Source organism: Canis lupus, chromosome 24, assembly GCF_011100685.1.
Source record: "Canis lupus familiaris isolate Mischka breed German Shepherd chromosome 24, alternate assembly UU_Cfam_GSD_1.0, whole genome shotgun sequence".
Lineage (NCBI taxonomy): Eukaryota > Metazoa > Chordata > Mammalia > Carnivora > Canidae > Canis > Canis lupus.
The window spans coordinates 19,845,204-19,872,509 of NC_049245.1; the positions used below are offsets into that span (position 1 = coordinate 19,845,204).

The 27,306-nt window shown below is 40.7% G+C and overlaps 1 protein-coding gene, 1 non-coding gene and 1 pseudogene across 7 annotated transcripts in view; 2 read left to right on the plus strand and 1 right to left on the minus strand.

The window, feature by feature from the left end:
- LOC119877466 (signal-regulatory protein beta-1-like) overlaps positions 1 to 16,090 on the minus strand; it is a 75,688-nt gene extending 59,598 nt beyond the window's left edge. For 3 of the 6 annotated variants that reach the window (XR_005377678.1, XM_038571815.1, XM_038571814.1), the window contains exons 1-2: positions 15,951 to 16,089; positions 1,410 to 1,763 (exon numbers count right to left, since the gene is read on the minus strand). Coding sequence is in view for 5 of the 6 variants with exons in the window: in XM_038571815.1 (XP_038427743.1) it covers positions 1,410 to 1,763; positions 15,951 to 16,020 (424 nt within the window). In the remaining variant the exon portion in view is untranslated. Of the gene's footprint in view, positions 1 to 1,409; positions 1,764 to 15,950 lie in introns of all 6 variants that reach the window. The other 3 variants (XM_038571818.1, XM_038571817.1, XM_038571816.1) reach the window with 1 other exon arrangement.
- The window catches only part of LOC119877467, a 118,205-nt pseudogene that overhangs the window by 85,259 nt on the left and 5,640 nt on the right, over positions 1 to 27,306 (plus strand).
- LOC119865785 lies at positions 17,611 to 17,717 on the plus strand. The gene has a single exon (XR_005378145.1). It is a non-coding gene; the product is annotated as a U6 spliceosomal RNA (small nuclear RNA).

Sequence of the window (27,306 nt, forward strand, 5' to 3'; positions counted from 1 at the left end):
CAGGCATTTCTCTTTCCCTGGGGTTGCAGTGAGGGGCAAGTGAGGCAATGATGCAGTTGTTTGGAATTTAACACAGAAATGCAGATGAAAGGAGCAGATGAATCAGAAAGTGACCTACAATTAAGTCAACCTCATTATAATGTTGAATCCCCCTGTGAATATTCTCCTCAAGCCCTAGTAAATGGAGCTGCTTGCCCCTGTGCAGAGCTTGGCTTTGGAAATTTTTCCCTATGATTTCCTTATCTGTAAAAATGAAGACAACTTTGTGAGAGAACCCCCCTGGATAGTCTCTGTCTATACCTCACCAAGGAACCAAACTATTTTCATCCGGGTACAAAGAGGTTACTCCGACCCCTTACTGCATCCCTAGGGACTTCCTGTGGCCTCCAGGCTTCTTGTCCACAACTGAGCAAGTGTCCCACTTTCCCTGCCCGACAGTGACACCATCCTCCTTTTCCTCTGAGTTTCTGCACTGCAAGCAATTATGGGGAAGGGTACCTTCTGGCTGCCAAGACTTGCTGACGCCACAGCAACAGAGGGAAGACGTGGGGTCCCAAGAACTGAGTCTAGAATAGGAACTCTTGCTCAAGGGACCTAAAACACCCTCCAGAAGATGCCCCCCAGTCGTCCTCAGGGGATGTGCCACTGGGAAGTTCTGTAATACTTGCACCATCAGGATGAAGCTACCTTCCCTGTCTCTGTCCAGGGGCTGTGGGGAGATTAAGTCACTATTTTGTGATTTAGAACTCGAATTGCATGAAGCTTTCTTTACAGACTCACAACATATGCCCAAACTCTGGCATCATTTCCAAAGTGAGATGTCAGAGTGAACATTGAGCCTGTGCCTCTTCTCACTGTGATTTTTCTGAAGCTGAAAGAAAGACATTGACCCACCTCTCTGCCAAGGGGGCATTTATTGTCACTGGAAGGGAAGGGAACTTAAGCTTCATGAGAGAGAAGCTCTTGCCTGTTTTGTTCCCTGCTGCTTCCCCAGCACCCAGAGCAGAACCTGCACACAACAGGTGCTCAATAAGTGCTGAGTAAAGAGAACAGTGATACATTGAGGGGAGTGCTCTCTGGAGCCAGGGTTGAGGTCAGATCTCGAGACTGGGTAAGTCACTCAGACTTTCATTCCCTTATCCCTGGAACCAGAGGGCTGGTCAGGATTGGAAAAGGTAAGAGCTGTGGGGCCCTCAGCCTGCGATTCTAGATTTTCCCACTATTTTCCCACTGGGCACTTTGAGCAAATAGCATAACATCTCTAGACCTCAACTTCTCTGATCTGTGGAAGGGGCTGAAATCAGGGGCACCCACTACAACACCTGATTCTTAGCGGTTGCCTAGACAATGGAGGGCATTCTTATTGACTTGTCACAACCAGGGGAAGAAGGATGTCATGCCATACCCACCACTCACGATGACCAGGGTGCCTGGTCCAGACTTCAACTCCACATCGGGGTTTCCTTTCTGGAACTTCACACAATAGTAGGTTCCCGTGTCTTTTGTGGTGGTATTACTGATGCGGATGGAAAAATCCGTGTTGTTCCTCTTTGTAGAGTCTGAAGCATTTGTTACTCGGGGGAAGTGGCCTCCTTTGTAATGGAAGATCAACTCCCGGCCTGGCCCGGTCCCCCTGAACCACTCAACCTTCCCAACAGGGATCAGGGAGGTCAGGGTGCAGCGCAGAGTGACTGTCTCTCCAGCCGCAACAGACACTGACTTCTCAGGCTGGATCACCTGCAGCTCTGCCTCACCTGCCACACCTGGAGGGGAAACAAAGCAGTCATTTATCCATCCTTATGTGATCCTGCATGTTTCCTCAAGGGTTGATCCACAACAGCTCATTGACTGAGTGCACCCCGTGAGTGGGACGTGACTCGGCATGTTGCATGTACATGCATGCAGCCCTCAAAATGAGCTTATAAGGTGAGACCCTATCTGAAATGAGGAAACTAAGGCACAGAGAGACACAGTGGTGTGGCACACCAGGTCTGAGTGCCTCAACACTCTGGAAGCATCATACTTCACCAAAAGTCTCTGGGTGTCCACTTTCTAGCCTCATGAAAGTTTGTACTTTCTGATCCCTGGCATTCAGCAGGACCACGAGACTTCGTTAGACCACTGTGTGTGAGCTGAAGGGAACATGTATTTTCTGGGCTGTGCATTTAACTTCAAGAACCTCTGTGGACCAACTTTCCTCTTTCACATGCAAATCCCATGCTGAGGTCCCTTCCTTTGTCTGGATACTTGAGTGACAGTGATGGCAGAGCCTCCAATACACAAGGAACAGGTAGTTTAAATGAGAAGTAACACAACGTTTTAAATCTCTGGGATTTTTTTCCCATTCTGAAATCACATTATATTAGTTTCCAAATGCTGTTGTAACAAATTATTAAACATTTAGTGCCTGAAAACTGTATAAATGTAGTATCTTAAAATTCTGGGATCAGGAATCCAAAATTAGTGTTGTTGGGCTAACACCAAGGGTCAATCATGATGCCTTTCTTCTGGAGATCTCTTCCCTGCTTTTCCAAAATCTAGAAGCTGTCCACATTCCTTTACTCATAGTTCCCATATTCTAACATATCAAATTCTTGCCTCTATTCCCACTTCTCCTTTTCTAACTTTGGCTTTCCTGCCTCCTTCATACAAAGACTCTTGAGAGTATGTTGGGGCCATTTTGATAATCTAAAATAATCCCACATCAAGATTCATAACCACTTCTGCAAAATCTCCTTGGCTGTGTTAGAGAAAACTGTTCACAGGTTCTGGGTATTAGGATACGGACCTCTGTGCTAGGCCACGTTGACCACATGTCTTCCCAGGCAATTATAGAAACCAGTTAGTTAGATAACCTTTTGTATAGCACAGGCTGAGTGAGCAGGCAACTTACTAGAAGGACTATTCAAGCAGGGAGCTGATGAAGTTCTTTGTAAAATAAAACTAGAAATCAGTAACAGAAGAGGAAATCAATATTCTCAAATCTATTGAAATGAAACAACACACTCTTAATAAGCAAAAGGGTGAGGTAGGAATCACAGAGGATTTAGAGGACATCTTGAGATAAATGTAAATAGAAACACACACAAAAAAGAAAAAAGAGAAAATGGAAACACAACATGCCCAAACCTATGGTCTGAGGTGACAGCAGTGCCAGCCAAAATTTATAGATGTAATGCTTAGATTTAGAGAGAGGCAAGATCACAAATCTATTAACAACTATCATTGTAAGACATTAGAAAAAGACGTGAAAAATAAACCCGAAGCCAGCGCAATGAAGGAAGTAAAGAAGACTAGAGATTTAAAAACTGTGCATAGAAAAACAAGAGGGAAAATAAACAAACTCGAGTACCTTTTCAGAATGACCAACAGAGTTGACAAATTTGAACTAGATTGACTACAAAGAAAAGAGAAATGATTTCACTACCTAAAGTCAGAAATAAGAGGAATATATTACTAACCATTCGATAAAAATAAAGGGGATGCTAAAAGAATATCTCAAACATTGTACACCAATTAACCAGATATCCTAGATTAAATGGACAATTTTCGAGACACCCTCAACTTACTATGACTGAATCATGAACACATAGAGCTTCTGAATAGGATATCACTAGTAAAGGGACTGAATTGATAATCAAAAATCTCCCAACAAAGAAAAGCCCAGGACCATATAGCTTCATGAGAGACTCTTTCCAAAAATTAAAAAACAAACAAACACAAAACTAACACTAATACTCTTCAAACTATTCCAAAAAATTTAAGAGGAAAAAAAGTCTCCTAAGTCATTTCTACTTTCTGAGACTCATCCTAGGGCAGCGTTATGTTGATAGCAAAGCCAACAAAGGAACTACAAGAAAACTGCACACCAATATCTTGTCTGAATATTGATGGAACAATGCTCAACAAAGCATCAGCAACACCAGTTCAACACCATATTAAAAGAATTATACACAATGACCAAGTGAAATTCCTCGTGGAATACAGGGATGATTCACACATGAAAATCAGACAGTGTAATAGACCAAATTTCAGAATTAAGAATACATGAACATGATATCTCATTTGATGCAGGAAAATCAGTCAACAAAATTAAAGATTTTTCATGATAAAAACAAGTAAACTACCAATAGATGGAAACTTCTATAAAACGATAAGGTAATACATGCAAAACCATAGCTGACATCGTTCTTCATGGGGAAAGTCTGAAAGGCTTTCTCTAAGACCAGGAACATGGCAAAAATGCCTACTTTCACCACTTGTATCAACACAATACTGGAGATTCCAGAAATGCAATTAGGCAAGAAAAATAAGTAAATAGCACTTAAACTGTAGAGGAATAGGTAAAACTATGTCTTTTGTACATGACCTGATTTCATGAGTAGAATCCTAAAGATTCCTCACATAAACATAAACTGTTAGACTTAATAATTGATTCAGCTCATTTGTGTTATACAAAATCAATAGTCACGAACCAGGAGCGTTCTATATGCTAGTGATGAGCAACTCAAAAAGGTAATTCAGCAAACAATTCCACTTATACTAACATCAAAAAATATAAAATACTTAGAAGTAAATTTTTGCATGGACACAAAACACTGAAAAATGCAAAACATTGCTGAAAGAAATGAAAGAAGCCATAAGTAAATGGAAAAACATCCTGCATTGGTGGATTGGCAGACTTCATCAGGATTACCTAAAGCAATCTTGAGATTCAAACACTATCACTATCAAAATCAACATGGCTTTTTTTTTTTTTTTTTTGCCAAACCAAAATCCCCCTTCTAAAATTCATCTCAAGGGACGCCAAATCACCAAACAATCCTGGAAAAGAACATAGTTGGGGAACTCACACTTCTTTATTTGAAAATCTATTACAAGCTGTAATAATCATGGTACTGTGATACTGAGAATAGAATACAGATATACAACAATGGAATATAATAGAGACCCTAACAAACCCTCACATGTAAGGTCCAATGATTTTCAACAAGAGTGCCAAGGCTATTCAATAGAGGAAAGAACAACCCTTTCAACATTGGGTTCTAGGAAAAAAGATATCTAATGTGAAGAATAAAATTGAGCCCTTACCTTGCTCTACATAGAAAAATGAACTCAAATTAGTTGAAAGGACTTAAGTGTAAGAGATAAATCATAAACATCTGAGGAAAAACTATAGGCAAAACTCATGAAATTGGATTTGGAAGTGATTTCTAGAGCATGACCTCAAAAGCACACATAAGAAAAAAAGAATATATGAATTGGACTTCACCAAATTTAAAAACTTTGTACAGCAGAAGACAATATCAAAAGTGACAAAATAACTCAGAGAATAGGAGAAAGTTAACTCACATTTTGCAAGGCATATTTCTCACAATGGATTAATAACCAGCATTATAAAGAACTATAATTGAACAACCAAATAACAAAATGCCCGGTTAAAAAAAATGAACCAAAGACTAGAATAGACATTTCTCCAAAGAAGGTATTCAAATGGTGAGAAAGCACATGACAAGATGTTGAAGATCACCAGTCATTGGAAAAATGAAAATCAAAACCACAGTTAGATATCTCTTCATTCCTTAGAATGGCTGCCTTTTATCAAAAACAAAACAATACAATACAATAAGAAATCAGAAAATATGGGTTGACTAAGCTGTGGGGAAATTGAAACTCTCGTACGTCATTGGTAGGAGTATAAAATGGTGCAGCCACAGTAGAAACAATGGTGTTCTTCAAATTTAAAATACATAATTTACCATATGACCAAACAATTCAACTCTTAGGTAAATATCCACTAAATTATAAGTATGTAGTCAGGACATCAATGTTCATACCAGCATTATTCTTAATAATTGAAGGTTAGTAGAAAAAATTCATTTCCATCAAGTGATGAAGGAGAAACAAAATGTTAATGTAGATATATTCGATGGAATATTACTCAGCCTTGATAAACAATGACATTTTGATATACTCTATGGGTGAACCTAAAGAATACTATTGTAAAGTGATAAGCCATATACAAAAGGACAGATATGTGATTCCAGTGACATGAAATATTGAGGAAAGACAAATTCATACATACAAAAAAGTAAAATAGACGTTCCTAGTAGTTGTAGCAGAAGAAGAAATGAGGAATTCTTGTCCAATGGATGGGGAGTGTCTGCTTGCGATGTTGAAAGAGTTCCTGAAATGTACAGTGGTGCTGCTTTCACAATATTGTGAATGCACTTAAGCCACTGAATTGTATCCTTAAGAATGGCTGAAACAGTAGATTTTATGGTACACGTATTTTAGCACAGTAAGAATTGTATGCTCACAGAAGGTAATCACCCCATGTAAAGCTTTGTACTAGAAATAAATGGTTGGTGGGAAAAGAGAAAAGATATCGTTCCAAAGGCTGGTAGATTTGAGAAACCTGCCCTTCAAGGGGGAGATAGAACCATGGGAGCCACAAAGCAGCGGAAATAGCAGGCTTCAAACTCATGTTCTGAAAAGAATTATGGATGGCTGGCTATATCTGGACAATGAACTATGTGTTGAAGGGATCTGAGTCACCCTCAGGCAATCCTTTAATTGCAGCTGCAAGACTTTGCAGGTGGATTTCCGGTCTCAGTGATCAACCAGTCTCTGGAGACATCAAGAAATACAAAATCACTCCTTCTTCCTTGAAGTGTCCTAAAAACCAGGCAGAGACATAAATCAGAGGAGCAGCTGCTGTGGCACCACACATACACCCAGGGTTCTTTTCTATTTCTTGGTTACTCCTCAGCGAGAACATTGTCATTCACCCTTGCTGAGTGGGAACTGGTAAAACCCATGCACTTAGCAGTTTGCAAGCAAACATGCCTCCTCAGGGGGGCACATGCTGTAACAGGCAGGTTGCGGGCCTGCTAAGAACTTCAAGTGGTGTGGTTTGTAAGTCTGGAGAAGAAGATTGGGGTCAGGAAACTGAACTGCTAAGATAAAAAGGGGAAGAAATAGAAATGTGTGTTGGATGGTAAAATGGAGAAAATATTGGAGGAGAGAGGGAAGAAGATTGCGAGGGTCAAGGTTCAAGAGGACCCAGTGAAAGGTGAAAATCTGTCATTTTGTATCTATAAAGTTCACATTTCTACCTCTAGCCCAGACCTTGCTCCTGACTCCAGATTTGTGTGTCCAACCAGCCTCTTGACATTTTCCTTAGATAGAAATCAACCTATCACAGTTAATATTTCCCAAACTGAACTCCTCAATTGCCTCCACATTCTTGCACATTTCCCAGACGCTCAAGTCCCAAGGCCTTGGAGCTTTTCTTTCCCACCCCAAATCCTACATATCAGGAAATCCTGACCTCTCCTTCTGCATGGACCGCAATCTGACCTCTTTCCCCTTTCTCTTGGCTGCTAGCTTGCTCAAGACTTTTCCTCATTTGCCTGAACACAATGAGCTCTTGAATGCTCTAGTTGCTTCTGTCTATGCGCCAAGGTGGTCATTCTACACCAAATACTAGAATAATTTAGAACTCATATGGGATCGCGTCACTTATTCTTCCAAACCTTGTAATGGCAACCATTTCAGTCAGAGTCAATGCCCAAGTCCTTGAATAGAGCCAGAGGATTCTACTCTCATGCTGTTCCCATGCTGTTCAGCAAGGCTCTTCCCCAGAAAATCATGGCCAACCTTCTTATAATCTGTGCTCTATCTCCCTTCTCACGATGGCCACTCAGGCACCTGTGTAAATACATCCCACCATGAAGATTCTCTCATTGTCTTATCCAGATGATCTGTCATGTTTTTTTCCCTTAATACTCAAAAGTTGCTGAATGCAATGTCGTTTCCAATTTGTTATGTCTATTGTTTCCTGTCCTTTCCTCCATTATGACATACATTCCATGAGTGCTACTACTTTGTCTCTTCTATTCACCAGTGTGCCCTATGTTCGTGTAATACTCCTTGTTGCTTAGTATGTGTATAGTAAATATTTGTGCAATGTGTGAAGAGTGCAATGTGACCATGTTCTGAGACTCTGAGGTCTATCTTCATTGGAGAATTTCTCAGGGAGTTACATCAGAATCTGAGTTTCCCACATGCATGGCTTGGGAGAAACAACTATTTGCATATACCCAGGAAACAGAAGAGTCTGAGAGAAGCAAACCACAAATGCTTTTCTCCACACTCCACCCTTCCCACACTGTTTGGCAGATCTACAGGAATCTCATGGGATGGCAGTGGGGCTGTAGGCTTTGAGAAGATCAATGCCTAGGCCCATGAGATTTAGCATCAGATTGCCTAAAATCACTCATACCCCTCCCATGTACCATTGAGGGATTTGGACCTTTGCCTTCCTCCTCTTCTTATCTGTAAGATAGGAGGGACAAGAATGTCTAGCTTGGATACTAAGGTAACGTGACATAAGAGATGTAGGTATTTCCAGGTGTGTGTGCTACATGGTGAGTGTTCAAGAAATTGGACACTTATTCCTCATGAGATTTCCTGACATGGAGGCATCACCCAACATCAGATAATTGGGATTGGGACGAAGATAAGATTTAATTAGAGATGCAGATCATACAGTCAGTAGGCTCCACAATGTTTTATCCTTCTTTCCCCTCTTCCCACCCAGATCCTACATGAAGGGGGATCTCCAGAGTAGTAATGCACAAAGTTCTAGTCATTTTGTCAAGAGAGAAACTTGCTTTACTTAAGAACTTAGTGGAGGGTGAGCAATAGGTTTAGAGAATTCAAAAGAGAGTGAGTAGCTGAGAGACAAGGATCCAAATATCTGTTCAGTGTTCATTTTATGGAGACTGGACATGTTATGAAAAAAAAAAGCAAAATGTTTTCAAAAAATCCCATGTGTGGACCTCTACAGAGGTAGGACGACAGAAGGAGAGGGGACCCTAATTTTGTTGGTTCCTGGAATTCATCTAGATAGTTATCAAATCAATCTGAACACATGTGAAATCAACTGGAGATCTGAGAATTGAATTTCCGCAATTCTACAAATAGAATAGTGACCGCTTTTTACAAGGTAGGAGGTGCAGAGTTGTGAGTACAGGGCGCTATATCAGAAGATAAACCACAGAGAGAGGAAGCATCTGTAAGGCAGGTACCAGAACGAGATATAGCAGTGGAGTAAAAATTTGGAACTTTTATAAGTCTGTTACAGTGGGAGACATTCCTGTCTGAAAGGCTCAGGTAGCCAAGTGGGGCTGAACCCCAGGTGGGACTGGGACGTCAGGATCCCCAGGATCACAGGAATAACAGGGAAGGCAGCAGAGTTCGCAGGCATTGGAGTGGGGAAGCCTGTTGCATCAGCATGCTCAGAGTGGGCTTTCAGCTAGGTGTTGCCGTAAACCATGAACGGTGGCATGTTCGGTGACCACTCTCTAAGCAGGGGCCCAGGAAACTGAAAAACCCCAGGCGACCCCGTTCCCTCTCCAGGAGGAACCACGTGGGTGCATGCCAGAGCAGCCCCTAAAATTTAGAGACTCCAAACAGTGTTGTGTCCTGAGATAAAAACACTCGGTGACAGGCTGGGTGAACACAGAGTGTTCTCTCTCTTTCTTTTGTTTCTATATTCCTTTGATTTGTTTTGTTTGTATTTTTCTGGTGTGGTTGCTATTTTTTTATTTTCTCTCTCTTTCTTCTATTCTTTCTGGATGTAATGACGAGACAGAGAAACTCATTCCAATAGAGAGGCAGTACGGACTGCTAGGGATTAAAGCAACGTGGATATAAGTAGGATGTCAGCACTAGAATTCAGAACAATGAGTATAAAGATACAAGCCTGGCTAGAAAAGAAATGTTCTCTGCTAGAGAATCTCTTACTGGAGAGATAAAAGAACTAAAATATAATTAGGCTGAAATAGAAAAAGCTATTATTGAGATGTGGCCAAAAATGGAGGCTCTAAGTGTTAGGATAAATGAAGCAAAAGAGAATTAGAATATAGAAGGCAAAAGGCAACTGTGAAAGAGAGAAAAAGGCAGTGTGAAAAAGAGAAAAACTATGGAATCACAAAGGGAGATCAGTGATAGCATAAAGCAAAATAATACTAGAATTCTAGGGTTGCAGAGGTGGAGGAGAGAGACACAACAGAGACAGATATGGAGAGAGAGATGCAGATTTAATTGAACAAATCGTAGTTGAGAACTTACCTAATCTGGAGAAGGAAACAGGCATACAAGTCTAGGAGGCACAGGGAACTCCTTTTCTAAATCAATAAAAATATGTCAACACCTCAATAAAAATATGTCAACACCTCGACATATAATAGTGAAACTTGCAAATCTCAGAGACCAAGAGAAAACCCTGAAAGCAGCTCAGAACAAGAAGTCTGGAACCTACAAGGGTAGAAACATAAGGCTAGCTGCAGAGCTGTCCATAGAGACCTGGCAGGACAGAAAGACAGGCATGATATATTCAAGATGCTCAATGAGAAAAATATGCGGCCAGGAATACTTTACCCAGCAAGGCTGTCAATCAAAATAGAAGGAGTGATAAAGAAATTCTAGGACAAACAGAAACTAAAGGAATTTGTGAACACTAAACCAGTACTGCAAGAACTATTAAATAGGAGCCTTGGAGCAAAGAGAGAGCCCAAAAGTAACATAGACTAGAAGGGAACATAGACAATCTATAAAAACAGGGACTTTACAGGTAATACAATGGAATTCAATTCCTATCTTTCAATGATTACTGTGAATGTAAATGGGCTAAAAACCCCAATCAAAAGGCACAGGGTGTCATATTGGATGAAAAGCAAGACCCATTGATATTGTGTCTGCAAGAGACTCATTTTAGACTCAAAGACACCTCCAGATTGAAAATGACAGGGTGGAGGACCATTTATCATGCTAATGCACATCAATAGAAAGATGGGGTAGCAATCCTTATGCCAGAAAAGCTAGATTTTAAAACAAAGAGTGTAATAAGAGATGATGCAGGACACTGTATGACAATTAAAAGGTCTGCCCAACAAGAAGATTGTAAATATTATGCCTCTCTGTGGGAGCAGCTAATTATATAAACCAGTTAATAACAAAATTAAGGAAACACATTGATGATAATATAATAATACTAGGGAACTTTAACACCACACTCATTGCAGTAGACAAATCATCTAAGCAGAAGGTCAACAAGAAAACAAGGGCTTTGAATGACAGACCAGATGGACTTTACAGATGTATTCAGAGCATTTCCTCCTACATCAACAGAATACACATTTTTCTCGAGTACACATGGAACATTCTCCAGAAATCATCACATAATGAGTCACAATCACGTCTCAAATGGTACCAAAAGATTGGGATCATCCTTTGCATATTTTCAGACCACAATGCTTTAAAACTTGAATTAAATCACAAGAGAAAATTTGGAAGGAACACAAATACATGGAGGTTAAAGGGCATCCTACTAAAGAATGAATGGGTCAACGAGGAAATTACAGAAGAATTTTTCTTTTATTCAAGGAAACAAATGAAAATGAAAACACAAGAGTTCAGAATCATTGGGATGCAGCAAAGATGGTGTTAAGTGGGTGTATATAGTATTACAGACCTTTCTGAAGAAACATTGAAGTCTCAAATATAGGGGCAGCCCAGGTGGCCCAGCAGTTTAGTGCTGCCTTCAGCCCGGGGCCTGATCCTGGACACCCGGGATCGAGTCCCACATCGTGCTCCCTGCATGGAGCCTGCTTCTCCTTCTGCCTGTGTCTCTGCCTCTCTCTCTCTCTCTCTCTCTCTGTGTGTGTCTCTCAAAAATAAACAAAATCATGAAAAAGAAAGTCTCAAATACACAACACAACCTTACATCTAAAGGAGCCAGAAAAAGAACAGCAAAGAAAACCTAAGCCCAGCAGGAGAAGAGAATTAATAGAGATTAGAGCAGAACTCAATGAAATAGAAACCAAAAGAACAGTAGAACAGATCAATGAAACTAGGACATGATTCTTTGAAAGAATTCATAGGATTGATAAACTCCTGGCCAAACTTACCAAAAAGAAACGAGAAAGCAACCAGATATCGAAAATCATATGATAGGGGAGAGATCACAGCCCACACTGAAGAGAGACAAACAATTATAAGAATATATTATGAGCAATTTTATGCCAGCAAATCAGGCAATCTGGAAGAAATGGATGCATTCCTAGAAACATGTAAACTACCAAAACTGAAACAGGAAGAAATAGAAAAATTGAACAGACTCATAACCAGGAAAGAAATTATAGCAGTAATTAAAAATCTCCCAACAATCAAGAGTTCAAGACCCCATGGCCTCCCAGCAGAATTCTACATAATATTTAGAGAAGATTGAATAGCTATTCTCCTGAAACCGTTTAAAAAAATAGAAATGGAAGGAAAACCTCCAAACTCGTTCTATGAGGCCAGCATTACCTTGATCCCAAAACCAGACAAAAACCCCAACCAAAAAGGAGAATTACAGACCAGTAATCCCTGATGAACAGGGATGCCAAACTTCTCACCAAGATACTAACTAATAGGATCCAACAGTACATTAAAACGATTATTCATCCTGACCAAGTGGGATTTATTCCAGAGCTGCTAGGGTGGTTCAACATCTGCAAGTCAATCAATGTGATTCACCATATTAACAAAAGAAAGGGCAAGAACTGGAGCACCTGGGTGGCTCAGTTGGTTAAGTGTCTGTCTTAAGCTTAGGTCATGACCTTGGGGTCCTGAGATTGAGACTATGTCAGGCTCCCTGCTCAGCGGGGAGCCTGCTTTTCCCTCTCTCTCTCTGCCACTCCCTCTGCTTCTTCTCTCTTCCTCAAATAAATAAATGAAGTTTTTTGGAAAAAGAAAGGACAAGAACCATATGATCCTCTCAATAGATGCAGAAAAAGCATTTGACAAACTACCGTATCCTTTCCTGATTAAAACTGTCTGCAGTGTAGGGATTGAGGGGACATACCTCAATTTTGTGAAAGCCATACGTGAAAAGCCCACTCCTGTATCATCCTCAATGGGGGAAAAAGTGAGAACTCTTCCCATAAGGACAGGAACACCACAGAGATGTCTACTTCCACCACTGATGTCCCACATAGTATTGGAAGTCCTGCCTCAGCATTCAGACAACAAAAAGAAATATGAGGCATCCAAATTGGTAAAGAATCTAATTTCACTCTTGGCAGATGCCATGATACTCTATGTGGAGAACCCAAAAGACTTCACCAAAAGCTGCTGGAACTCATGTAGGAATTCAGCAAGCAGCAGGAAATAAAATCAATGCACACAAGTCAGTTGCATTTCTGTACATAACAATGAGACAGAAGAAAGAAAAATTCAGGAGTTGATCCCACTTACAGCTGCAACAAAAGCTATAAGATACCTAGGAATAAACCTAACCAAAGAGGTAAAGGATCTGTACTCTGAAAACTGTAGAACACTTATAAAAGAAATTGAGGAAGACACAAAAAATTGGAAAAATTTCCTGTGTCATGGATGGGAAGAACCAATATTGTTAAAATATCTGCTACCCAAAGCAATCTACATATTCAATGCAATCCTTATCAAAATATCATCAGAATTTTTCACAGAGCTAAAATTTGTATGGAATCAGAAAAGACCCTGAAAAGCCAAAGGATGTTGAAAAAAGAAAACCAAAGCTGGTGGTATCACAATTTTGAACTTCAAGCTGTATTACAAAGTTGTGATCAGTAAGACAGTATGGTATTGGCAGAAAAATAGACATATACATGAATAGAACTGAAGATAGATCCCACAAGTGGACCGTCAACTCTATGGTCAACTAATCTTTGATTTTTAATCTTTTAACTACTGACAGAAAAAAATATCCCATGGAAAAATTCTTTTCTGCAAATTGTGTTAGAAAATTGGACAGCCACATACTGAAGAATTAAGCTAGACCATTTTCTTACACATACAGAAGAAAAACTCAAAATGGATGAAAGACCTAATGTGGGCAGGAATCCATCCAAATCCTAGAGGAGAATAGAGGCACCAATCTCTTTGACCTTGGTTGCAGCAGTTTCTTGCTTGACACACCTCCAAAGGCAAGGGAAACAAAAGCAAAAATGAACTACTGGGAATTCCTCAAGATAAAAAGCTTATGCACAGCAAATGAAACACTTAATAAAAATCAAAGACAGCTTACAGAATGGGAGAAGATATTTATAAATGCCTTATCAGATAAAGGTCTAGTATCCAAAATCTATAAAGAGCTTATCAAACTCAACAGCCAAAAAACAAATAATCCAGTCAAGAAATGGGCAGAAGACATGAACAGACATTTCTCCAAAGAAGACAAACAATTGGCCAACAGACATATGAAAAAATGCTCAGCAGTACTCCACATCAAGGAAGTGCAAATCAAAACCACAATGACATACCACCTCATGGCAGTCAGAATGGCTAAAATTAACAGGTCAAGAAATGAAAGGTGTTGGCAGGGATGCAGAGAAAGGGGAACCCTCTTATACTGTTAGTGAGAATGCAAGCTGGTGCAGCCACTCTGGGAAACAGTACGGAGGCTCCTCAAGAAGTTGAAAATAGAGGTACCCTACAACCCAGCAATTACACTATTAGGTATTTATCCAAAGGATACAGACATAGTGATTTGAACGGGCACCTGTCCCCCAAAGTTCATAGCACAATGTCCACAATAGTCAAACTATGGAAAGAGCCCAGATGTCCATGGACGGATGAATGGATAAGGAAGATACAGGGTATATATATACAGTGGAATATTACTCAGCCATCAAAGAACTGAAATCTTGCCATTTGCAATGATGTGGGTTGAACAAGAAGGTATTATGTTAAGTGAAATTAGTCAATCAGAGAAAGACAATTATCATATGACCTAAATCATATGTGGAATTTAAGTAACAACAGAGGATCATAGGGGAAGGGAGGGAAAAATAATATAAGACAAAATCAGAGGGAGAGAGAGAAACCACAGAGACCCTTAACCCTAGGAAGCAAACTGAGGGTTGCTGGAGAGGGGTGGGGAGTATGGGGTCATAGGCATTAAGGAGGGCACGTGATGTGATGGGCGCAAGGTGTTATATGCAACTGATGAATCATTAACCTGTACCTCTTCAACTAACAATACACTATATGTTATATTTTGATTTTAAATTTAAAAAGGAAAGAAAAAACTCCATGTGCGTGAGCAAGTTTGTATATGCAGCTTTTTCACACCCACCTATACATGTACACACGTGAAGACACACACACAAGTGCATTCACACACACACACACACACACACACACACACAAGTGCATTCCCGCATATATATAATGTGTGGCCTAGCATGTTAGTATAGAGTTCATTTTGAGGAATAAATGAAATTATAAAACGTGTTAAAATTCAGTAAAAAAATTTGACACATAGGAAACATCCAGCACATCATTTATAAAAGTTTCTGAGTTCACAGAACAGAACTGGAACTCTAGAGACCCCTGAGTGTGATAAGTGATGGCTCTTCTTCTGTTTGACTCTCTGTGTTTTCTGATGTTTCTGAAATTAGCCTCCAATGAGAATGAAGGAGCATAACATGGTTAACAGAATGATCTGTGCAGCTGGGTGGCCTGGACATGAATCCCAGCTGGGCCACTCTGACTTAAGTAAGTGATATTGGGCCTGCTGCTCTTCCTGCCTCAGGTTCCCTATCTGCGATCAGGACAGTCTGAGCTACCAGGCAGGGCATTGTGAGGATTAGATCAACGAACACACGCAACATTGTCATTGTTACCCATTGAAGCATCAACTGTTTGGACACCTCTGGTAACCAGCTGCAGGTGATGGATTCATAGAGGAAATGCTCAGATCCCTAATGTCATGCTCTCAGATGATACCCAGTCCTTGGCCTTCTTTGGCAGACCTAGGTAGCACATCTGTGCTTACCTGGAGGCCTTCAGTGTCCACGGGCAGGGAGAGGTTGAGGAGTCAGGGAAAGGGGAGTCTCCCCCAAGGCAATGCTCACCTGTGAGTCCCAACAGCAGAGCCAGCAGCAGGTAGGGAAGGGGGCTGGGTTCAGAGGCAGGAGCTGACATTGTGGAGGCCAGAGGACCCTGCTCTGTGCAAACGTGTGTGCTGGGGAAAATGAGCCTCTGTTCTGTAGAAAAGAAATATCCACCCCTCATGTGATATAAGGGAAGCATCTCTGATGCAGTGACATAGCTGTGAGGCAGCAATCTGCTTCTGCATTGTGAAACAGAAGTCATGTACAGAAGACCTTACATGGTGAGGAGGAAATGTAGGAAGAGGCCTTTTCTTATGTTTCAGAGGGAGTGGACAGTTCTAGCAGAAACAATGGTTCCTGCCAACCTGGGGCCTCTGCGCTTTGCACTGGGCCCCTCCCCCCATCTGGAGGTCTTCCAGGTGATTCTTCACTTAGAATCTCCAAGCCAAGAAGAATCTGTGGCTGGGGGCTTGTCCTAAACTCCTGAGCCTATGACACTTGGGGGTGGCTAGCTTGTGCCCTCATTCGGTACCTTCCTCCACCAAGAGCTACTGTACTGGAGGAAGGAATGGGATTGACAGGACCTGAAAAACTTGGGGATCAAATGAGGTCTGCTCCACAACTGACTCCCTATTGTAACCCTTTATTGATGGAACTGGTAAAACTTCACCTCAATGCACAGTGCACTGTGGACCTCAGAAAGGGTTGTGCTTGGGGCACCTCACTGGCTTATTGGTGGAGTTAGTAACTCTTGATTCAGGGTTGTGTTTTTGGGCCCCAAGTGGGTGTAGAGATAACTTTTTGTCTAGAAAAAACAATCTATAAAACAATCTATAACAAACAATCTATAAAAAGTCTATAAAAAAGAAGAAGTTGCATGTGTTTGCATCATTTCTTTTCTTTCAGGAGAGGAAGTGGGTTTCGCTGTCCTCAAAATCACATTCCCAGGCATTCATCTGATGGATATGAAGACTACAGCCTCACAAAAACCTGTGTGTGAATGTCTACAGAAGCCTTCTTTGTAATGGTAAAAAGCTGGTAACAAGTAAAATATCCAGTGATAAGTTTATGGTGGAACCAAGTGTGCTACATTTCTATGAGGAAATACTACTCAGCAATAAAAAGGAATAATTTATTTTCATGTGCACAGCTTGTAAGTTTCCAAAGGCATTACATTGTGTGAACAAAATCAATCTCATGATGTCACATACTGTGTGACTCCACTGACACAACATTCTTGACATTATAGAGAACAGATTGGCATGTGCCAGAGGTTGGTGTGATGGAGCTGACTGTCCCTAAGAAAGAGTAGCACAAGGGTAACCTCTGTGGCCACAGAACTGTTTGTACCCTGAATATGGTGGTGGTTACACAAAATACACATAAGCAGGTGGACACGCACAAAAGCTAGGGGTGTTACACGATTGAGCTATAAAATCCAATATCATTATAATGAGGACACTGACTATGATGTTATCCAACATTAAAATATTATGTTGATGGGGTAAAGATGTGCATACGTGGGTGGGTCAGGAGTGACAGAGCATTGTATCCCAATCATCCATAGTGGGAAGTCAGTGAATATTTCCGACGGGTGAGAAGTCAAGAAGTGGCGATATAAGCATGCTATCTGAGTTCTGGCTATCATCTCTAGAAGAAGCAGTTAAAAATAACCAAGTAAGTGCTCGCTTTGGCAGCACATATACTAAAATTGGAATGGTACAGAGAGGGTTAGCATGGCCCCTGCACAGGAATGACATGCAAAATAATCAATTAAAAGACTATAAAATGGTTGCCTCTGGGAGATAGAGAATAGTGGGAGGTAGGGAGACTCTAATCTTCATATGTAGAACGTATAGAACTATTTGCCTCTGAAACCATGTGCATATGTAAGTTTAATGAAGGTAAAAACTAAGCTAGTTGAGCTGATTGGTGTTGGAAGAGTTACACATAAGAGAATGTCCATACTTTGAGCATTAGTATGAGTGTGATAAGCTTGTTGGAATAAGATTGATGTTCAAAACTCAATTACAATCCTATAAAGCAGTTCCAAACCTCAATGGCATTATGCTTCATAAAAACAACCATACATGGATGGAGTGGTTTACTATATGGCAAAGATGGTTGTGCTGACCAGTGAGTGCTGGATAATTTATCCCAATGGGAGAAAAAATGCAAGATTCCTGTCATTTATCACACACACACACACACACACACACACACACACATACACACACGCAACTCAGAAGAACAAAGCTAGATCAGGTATAAATGGAAAGAGCAAAACTTCATCAAAGATTAAAAGCTTATTTTGTGCTACAGTAGCTCCCAAATGATACTAACTCTGCTGCTATGTGGACCATGGCAGAAGAACACGAGGGATCCTCTCATGTGTGCCCAAGGGTAGAGAGAAATACTTGTAAAGTTGTCTTACCCAAATAGTAGGTTAGCTTTAATATCATCCTCAGAAGAATCTCTAAGCAGTAGCATATTCTTATAATACACAGCTATAGAGCTGTGGAAAGTTAATAAAGTGGAGCTACGTATAGCAACATGAAGAAATCCCACAAGCTGTATTAAGCATAAAAAATAAAAGTTGCAGAATGTCGTATAGGGTGTAATAGCATTTATATAAAATATAAAACATGCAAGTAAAATTGGATAATGCTTAAGGATTATCGTATGCTGTGAAATTATAAAATCAAATTTGAGAATGAGAAACTCCAGAGGAAGGGCAAGATGGCAGAAGAGTAGGGGTCCTCGACTCACCTGGTCCCACCAACTTACCTAGATGACTTTCAAAACATCCTGAACACCTACGAATTTGACCTGAGATTCAAAGAGAGAACAGCTGGAATGCTACCGACAGAAGGGTTTTCACTTCTAACAAGGTACGAAGGCGAGAAAAAAATAAATAAATGAATGAAAAAGAATCACGTGGGGGAGGGGCACCGCGAGTAGCAGGGCTAAAGGGGAGCAGCGGGAGCCTCAGGGACAGGAAAGCCCAGCTCTGGAGAAGTGGGAACTTGAAAAACCTACGCCAGAATTTTCCCTGATGGAAAAGTGCTTAGTAGGGAAATCGGACAAAATCCCAGGAGGGGCCGTGAAGCCTCAAGATTCCCCGAGTCACTATTAGAGGAGGGGCTCCCGGGGGAAAGCTCACCGCAAACCTCGGGTCCCATATCCATAAAGGGCTGGAGCACCACAGCCCCGGTTGGTCAGGTGGGCCTGCTCTAGACGGAGGTGGCTGTGCCCCATTCCCTTTGGGAGAGGCGGCCCCCAGGAGCTGGGGCCCAGCAGCACAGGGCCCCGGATCCCAGGCCATCCAAGCCGGGGATCCTGCGTTCCCCCGGGACAGGCGGAACAGGGGAGGGCACAGGACACTGAGAACTGTCCTGCCACTAGGTGACTCCAAGTTGTGCAGATCAGTGCACCCGCGCCTGCCCCGGGAGCACGTAGGCCAGTGTGGACTGGAAGACTGCATTAGTTCCTCTCGGGGAGCTGACTCCAGAGCTGGAGAGCTGGCCACCGCCACCATTCTGTTTCCTCCTGGTTTCACCAAGTGCCCGGGAGAGGTGCGGCCGCCAGGGAACAAAGGCCTCACAGGATAAACAGCTCTTACTGAGCCGGGCACCTGGCAAGGGGCGGGACATCTCCGCCCAGGCACAGACACCTGAGAATCAGCACAGCAGACTGCTCCCCCTGAAGACCAGCTGGAAGTACAGGGCAGGAGCAAGTTCTTGACCAAGCAGTGATGGAAACCTCCAGGACCAAGGGAAAATAGTATATAGAACTAAAGCCCCCCCCTTTATTTTTTAACCTTTTTTTTCCTTTTTCCATTACAACCTGTTTTTGTATCAGACTAAAAACTTCCAATATTTTTTTCTCTTTTCCACCTTAACTACAATATTTTACCAGCTGTTCAGTTTTAAGTTCTTTTCCTTTTTCACTTTCATATTTCTACAATTACATGTCTTAAATACATTTTTCACTTCTGGATTTCCTTCAACGTATTCAATTTAATTTTGGGAGATATACGAGAAATGGATTAATGCTTTGTGTTTTGTGTTTTCTCTGCCTCGTTTTGTTCTACAATGTGGTAGGTAATAACTTCTAAAACATGACCAGCGTAGACTGAGAACCAAGTGGAATACTGTGCTGGTTCATTCTGTGAGATTACATTCTCTCCTCACTCCCATTCTGCACCCCTCTTTTATCTTGTTTATGTTTTGGTGGTCATTGTTGGGGCTACAATTCTATAAGTATTGCTGTTTTATATAAATTTGGGGTTGAGCATGTTCTAACATACATAACAAAATACACTCAGAACCAAGAGAATCACCCTCTAGGACTCCTCAGGTAGAATACGTTCTCTCTCTACACCCCCTTTTTTTCTTTGTTCTCTTTTTCTGCTTTACTTTTGTTTTCTTTTTCTTCTTCTTTGGGGTTTTTGGCCTCTTATTTTTTCTACTTTGTTTTAAAATTTATTTTTCACATTAGTGGTCCTTTTGTTTTATTTTGTTCTGATCTTCTTTTTCATTTTCTGGTCTCTGACCTCTTTGGAATCATCTAGGGTGTACTTTACGTAGGTTGTGGCTGATATTTTTGACTCAGCCTGCTCATACAGCCACTCTGCACTGAACAAAATGACTAGAAGAAAGAACTCACCACAAAAGAAAGAACCAGAATCAGTACTCTCTGCCACAGAGTTACAGAATATGGATTTCAATTCGATGTCAGAAAGCCAATTCAGAAGCACAATTATAAAGCTACTCGTGGCTCTGGAAAAAAAAACAAACATAAAAGACTCTAGAGATTTCATTGCTGTAGAGTTGAGATCTAATCAGGCTGAAATTAAAAATAAGTTAAATGAGATGCAATCCAAACTTGATGTCCTAACTTCTAGGGTTAATGAGGTGGAAGGAAGAGTGAGTGACATAGAAGACAAGTTGATGGTAAGGAAGGAAGCTGAGGAAAAAAGGGAAAGCCAATTAAGAGACAATGAGGAAAGGCTTAGGGAAATAAATGATAGCATGGGAATATAACTGTAATTCCAAGGAGGCCAAGAGGGAGAGTGCCACAAAGTATATTTGAACAAATCATAGCTGAGAACTTCCCTAATTTGGGGTGGGAACCAGGCATTCAAATCCAAGAGATAGAGAGGTCCCTCCCAAAAATCAATAAAAACCATTCAACACCTCAACATTTATTAGTGAAACTTGCAAATTCCAAAGATAAAGAGAAAATCATGAAAGCAACAAGAGACTAGAGATTCTTAACTTATATGGGGAGAAACATAACAGCAGATTAACAGCAGACCCATCCACAGAGACCTGGCAGGCCAGAAAGGGCTGGCAGCATATATTCAGGGTACTGAAAGAGAAGAACATGCAGCCAAGAATACTTTATCCAGCAAAGCTGTCATTCAGAATAGAAGGAGAGAGAAAGAGCTTCTAAGATAGGCAGAAGCTGAAAGAATATGTGACCACCAAACCAACTCTGCAAGAAATATTAAGGGGGACTCTGTAAAAGAAAGAAGAAGTCCAAAGTAGTAATCCACAAACACAGGACTGAATAGGTATTATGATGACACTAAATTCATATCTTTCAATTCATATCTTTCAATTATTCTCTGGACATGAATGGGCTAAATGATCGCATCAAAAGGAGCATGATATTGAACTGGATGAAAAATCAAGACCCATCTATTTGCTGTCTACAAGAGAATCATTTTAGACCTAGGACACCTCCCACCTGAAAATGAAACGGTGGAGAACTACTTATCATTCAAATGATCCTCAAAAGAAAGCAGGGGTAGCCATCCTCATAGCAGATAAATTAAAGTTTATCCCAAAGACTGTAGTAAGAGATGAAGAGAGACACTATATCATACTTAAAGGGTCTATCCAACAAGAAGACTTAACAATCAAGAATATTTATGCCCCTAATCTGGGAGCTGCCAAGTATATCAATTAATAACCAAAGTAAAGAGATACTTAGATACTAATACACCAGTTGTAGGAGACTTCAACACAGCTCTTTCTGCAAATGACAGATTTTCTAAGCAGAACATCACCAAAGAAACAAGGGCCTTATATGATATACTGGACCAGATGGATTTCAGATATATACAGAACTTTCCATCTGAATGCAACTGAATACACATTCTTCTCGGGGCATATGGAACTTTCTACAGAATAGACCACATACTGGCTCACAAATCAGATCTCAACCGATACCAAAAAAGATTGGGATGTCCGTGCTTATTTTCAGACCACAATGCTTTGAAACCAGGACCCAAGCAGAAGAAGAAATTTGGAAGAAAGTCAAACATATGGAGGTTAAAGAGCACCCTACTAAAAGAGGAAATGGTCAACCAGGAAATTAGAGAAGAACTAAAAAGATTCATGGAAAGTCATGAAAATGATGATACGACCATTCAAAATCTTTGGGATACAGCAAAAGCAGTCCTGAGAGGGGAATACATCGCAATACAAGCAACCCTCAAAAAACTGGGAAAAAACCAAATACACAAGCTAACCTTGCACCTAAAGGAACTGGAGAAAGAACAGCAAGTAAAACCTACACCAGGCAGAAGAAGGGAAATAATAAAGATTCAAGCAGAACTCAATGAAATAGGGACCAGAAGAACTGTAGAACAGATCAACTAAACCAGGAGTTGTTTCTTTGAAAGAATTAATAAGATAGATAAACCACTAGCCAGACTTATTAAAAAGAAAAAAGACTCAAATTAATAAAATCATGCATGAAAGAGGAGAGATCACAACCAATAACAAGGAAATACAAACGATTTTAAAAACTTATTATGAGCAGCTATATGCCAACAAATTAGGCAATCTAGAAGGAATGGATGCATTTCTGGAAAACCACAAATTACCAAAACTGTAACAGGAAGAAATAGGAAACTTCAACAGGACAATAACCAATGAGGAAATTGAAGCAATCATCAAAAACTTCCCAAGACACACAAGTCCATGGCCAGATGGCTTCTCAGGGGGAATTCTATCAAATGTTTCTTTTTTAAAAAGATTTTATTTATTTATTCATGATAGACACACAGAAAGAGAGACAGAGAGGCAGAGACACAAGCAGAGGAAGAAGCAGGCTCCATGCAGGGAGTCTGACATGGGACTCGATCCCAGGTCCCCAGGATGATGCCCTGGGCAGAAGGCGGCACTAAACCGCTGAGCCACCCTGGCTGCCCTCTGTCAAATGTTTAAAGAAGAAATAATACCTATTCTATTAAAGCTGTTCCAAAGGATAGAAAAGGGTGGAATATTTCCAAACTTGTTTTATGAGTCTAGCATCACCTTGATTCCAAAACCAGACAAAGACCCCACCAAAAAGGACAAGCATAGACTAATATCCCTGATGAACACAGAAGCAAAAATTCTCAACAAGATACTAACCAATAGGATCCAACAGTACGTTAAGATGATTCACCATGATCATCACCAGGGATGATTCATCCCTCGGATGCAAGGTTGGTTCAACACTCATAAAACAATCAACATGATAGAAAACATCAACAAGAGAAAAAACAAGAACCATATGATCCTCTCAATAGATGCAGAGAAAGTATTTGAAGAAACACAGAATCCATTCCTGATCAAAACTCTTCAGAGAATGAACAGAAATCTCACATATGAACAGAAATCTCACAGAGGAAGACATAGACATGGCGAACAAGCACATGAGAAAATGCTTTGCATCACTTGCCATCAGGGAAATACAAATCAAAACCACAATGAGATACCACCTGACACCAGTGAGAATGGGGAAAATTAACATGGCAGGAAACCTCAATTGTTGGAGAGGATGTGGAGAAAGGGGAACCCTCTTGCACTGTTGGTGGGAATGTGAACTGGTGCAGCCCCTCTGGAAAACTGTGTGGAGGTTCCTCAAAGAGTTAAAAATAGATCTGCCCTACGACTCAGCAATTGCACTGCTGGGGATTTACCCGAAAGATACAGATGCAATGAAACGCTGGGACACCTGCACCCCGATGTTCATAGCAGCAATGTCCACAATAGCCAAACTGTGGAAGGAGCCTCGGTGTCCATCGAAAGATGAATGGATAAAGAAGATGTGGTTTATGTATACAATGGAATATTACTCAGCCATTAGAAATGACAAATACACAACATTTGCTTCGACGTGAATGGAACTGGAGGGTATAATGCTGAGTGAAATAAGTCATTCAGAGAAGGACAAACATTATATGGTTACACTCATGCGGGGAATATACAAAATAGTGAAAGGGAATAAAGGAGAAAGGAGAAAAAATAAGTGGGAAATATAAGAAAGGGAGACAGAACAGGAGACTCCTAACTCTGGGAAACGAACTAGGGGTGTCAGAAGGGGAGGTGAGTGGGGGGTGGAGGTAACTGGGTGATGGGCACTGAGGGGGGCACTTGATGGGATGAGCACTGGATGTTATTCGTTATGTTGGCAAATTGAACACCAATAAAAAAATAAATTTATAAAAAATAAATAAATAAATAATATTAATAATAATAATAATAAAACGTCTATCAATTTGGAAAAGAAAAGAAAAAGAAGAAGGAAAGCAAAGAAAAAACTTGGTTGTAATATTAAAACATACCTCTAACTTCAAAAAAAAAAAAACTCTTCAGAGTGTAGAGATAGAGGGAACATCTCTCAGTATCTTAAGAGGCATCTATGAAAAGCCCACAGGAAATATCATTCTCGGTGGGGAAAAACTGAGAGGCTTTCCCCTTTCACCACTGTTATTAAACATAGTACTAGAAGTCCTAGCCTCAGCAATCAGACAACAAAAAGAAATAAAAGGCATTCAAATTGGCAAAGAAGAGGTCAAACTCTCCCTCTTCACAGATGACATGATACTGCATATAGAAAACCCAAAAGTTTCCACCCCAAGATTGCTAGAACTCATACAACAATTCGGCAGTGTGGCAGGATACAAAATCAATGCCCAGAAATCAATGGCATTTCTATACACTAACAATGAGACTGCAAAAAGAGAAATTAAGGAATCAGTCCCATTTATAATTGCACCCAAAACCATAAGGTACCTAGTAACAAACACAACCAAAGAGGTAAGGGATCTATACCCTAAAAATTGCAGAAAACTTCTGAAAGAAATTGAGGAAGACACAAAGAGATGGCCATGCTCATGGATTGGAAGAATTAATATTGCCAAAATATCTATACTACCCATGGCAATTTGCATGTTCAATGCAATCCCTATCAAAATACCATGGACTTTCTTCAGTGAGTTGGAACAAATCATCTTAAAATCTGTCTGGAATCCAACAAGACCCTGAATAGCCAGGGGAATATTGAAAAAGAAAACCAGAGCCAGGGGCATCACAATGCTGTTTACGAGTTGTACTACAATGCTGTGGTCATCAAGACATTGTGGTACTGGCACAAAAACAGACACATAGCAGCAATATCCACAATAGCTAAACTGTGGAAGGAGTCTCGGGGTCCATCAGGAGATGAATGGATAAAGAAGCTGTGGTCTAAGTATACAATGGAATATTCCTCAGCCATTAGAAATGACGAATACCCACCATTTCCTTCGACGTGGCTGGAACTGGAGGGTATTATGCTGAGTGAAATAAGTCAATCGGAGAAGGACAAACATTCTATGGTTACACTCATACGGGGAATATAAAAAATAGTGAAAGGGATTATAGGGGAAAGAAGAGAAAATGAGTGAGAATAATCAGTGAGGGTGACAGTGAGGGTGACATGAGAGGCTCCTAACTTTGGGAAATGAACGAGGGGTGGTGGAAAGGAGGTGGGTAGGGGGATGGGGTGACTGGGTGATGGGCACTGAGGGGAGAACTGGATGGGATGCGCACTGGGTGTTATACTATATGTTGGAAAGTCAAACTCCAATAAAAAAAGGGAGAATGAGAAACTCTAAATTCACTCAGTGTTTTCAAAAGAAACGGAACATCACGGCTAAATGTTAATATTTGGCATAGATCCGGTGGTAGGACTGAGGATTTTTATTCTATTTCTCTATATTTCAGAACTGAAAAATGCTTTCCATGTAGACATTTCAAAATAGATCGATGTTAAATTAAAATCTTACTTGCGGAACTTCTGTCGAAAAGTAAAATGTGCTCATTCAAAATATGGAAGCAGTCTAAGTGACCATTGTAGATGAATGGATAAAAATGGTGGTGTATGTGTGTGTGTATACATATACATATACATATACATACACATATACATATACATACAGACGTGATATGTGTGTATATATATGCCATATAATTATACACATATAATGCTGTATCACTCAGCTTGAAAAGGATGAAATCTTGCCATTTGCAACAACATGGTTGGAGCTAGAGAGTGCAATGCTGAGTGAAATAAGTCACTCAGAGAAAGAAAAACACCATCTAATTTCCCTTATATGTGGAATTGAAGAAACAAAACAAAAGGTTAAAAAAACTCAAACCAAAAAACAGAAGCTTGACAAGCTTGACTATAGGGAACAAACTGATGGTCACCAGAGGAGATCGGGTGTGGGAATGGGTGATTGGTGAAGGAGATTAACATTACACCTAACAGGATGCACATTGAGTAATGTATAGAATTATTGAATCACTGTATTGTACACCTAAAACTAATATAACACTGTATGGTAACTACACTGGAATTAACATTAAAAAAATAAAAAACAAAAGTCAAATGTGCTCTGAAAATTAAGGGTTGTTCCTGATCAGGAGCAGAATGGAAACCTTGTTTTCTTGACCCACTTGATTCTCCTTTAAGACAGAGGTAGGGCCAGTTTGAAGCTCAGTCCATCAGGATTCAGACATCTCTGGGTCCCACAGATCAAAGTCCATCCTCCATGCAGCTCTGAAGCTCAGAGAGAAGGAACATCAGAGATGTGAGGAAGGGATCGTGTCCAGGGTAGGAGTTAAGACTGGCAGCTTCTCCCCCCACCCCCCGCCCCCGCGCTGAGCTTCTTGGACAGAGTGGGAGGCAATGGATTGCAGAGCATGCAGGAGCAGTCGGGAAAATCATGCACTCATTCATCATTCTTGTATTAATTCCCCAAATACCTCTTGAGCACCTACCATGTGGCAGGCACTCTGCAAAACTGGACTCATGGTGCAGATCAGAAAAAAGACGCCAACTCACCTCACCCCAGCCCCTGTCTCAGTTCTGAGCTCTTTCACACCCACATTTATCTTTCCCACTAGTCAGCCTTGCAGTCGCTTAGTGGGCTCCATTCATAGTCTTAGTAATACTTTCCTAATCATTCCAAAGATAAGTCCTATGAATCCTGAGATATAAAATTATATGAGGGCACTCTTGGACTTTGAAGATCAAAGCTTTGACCTTC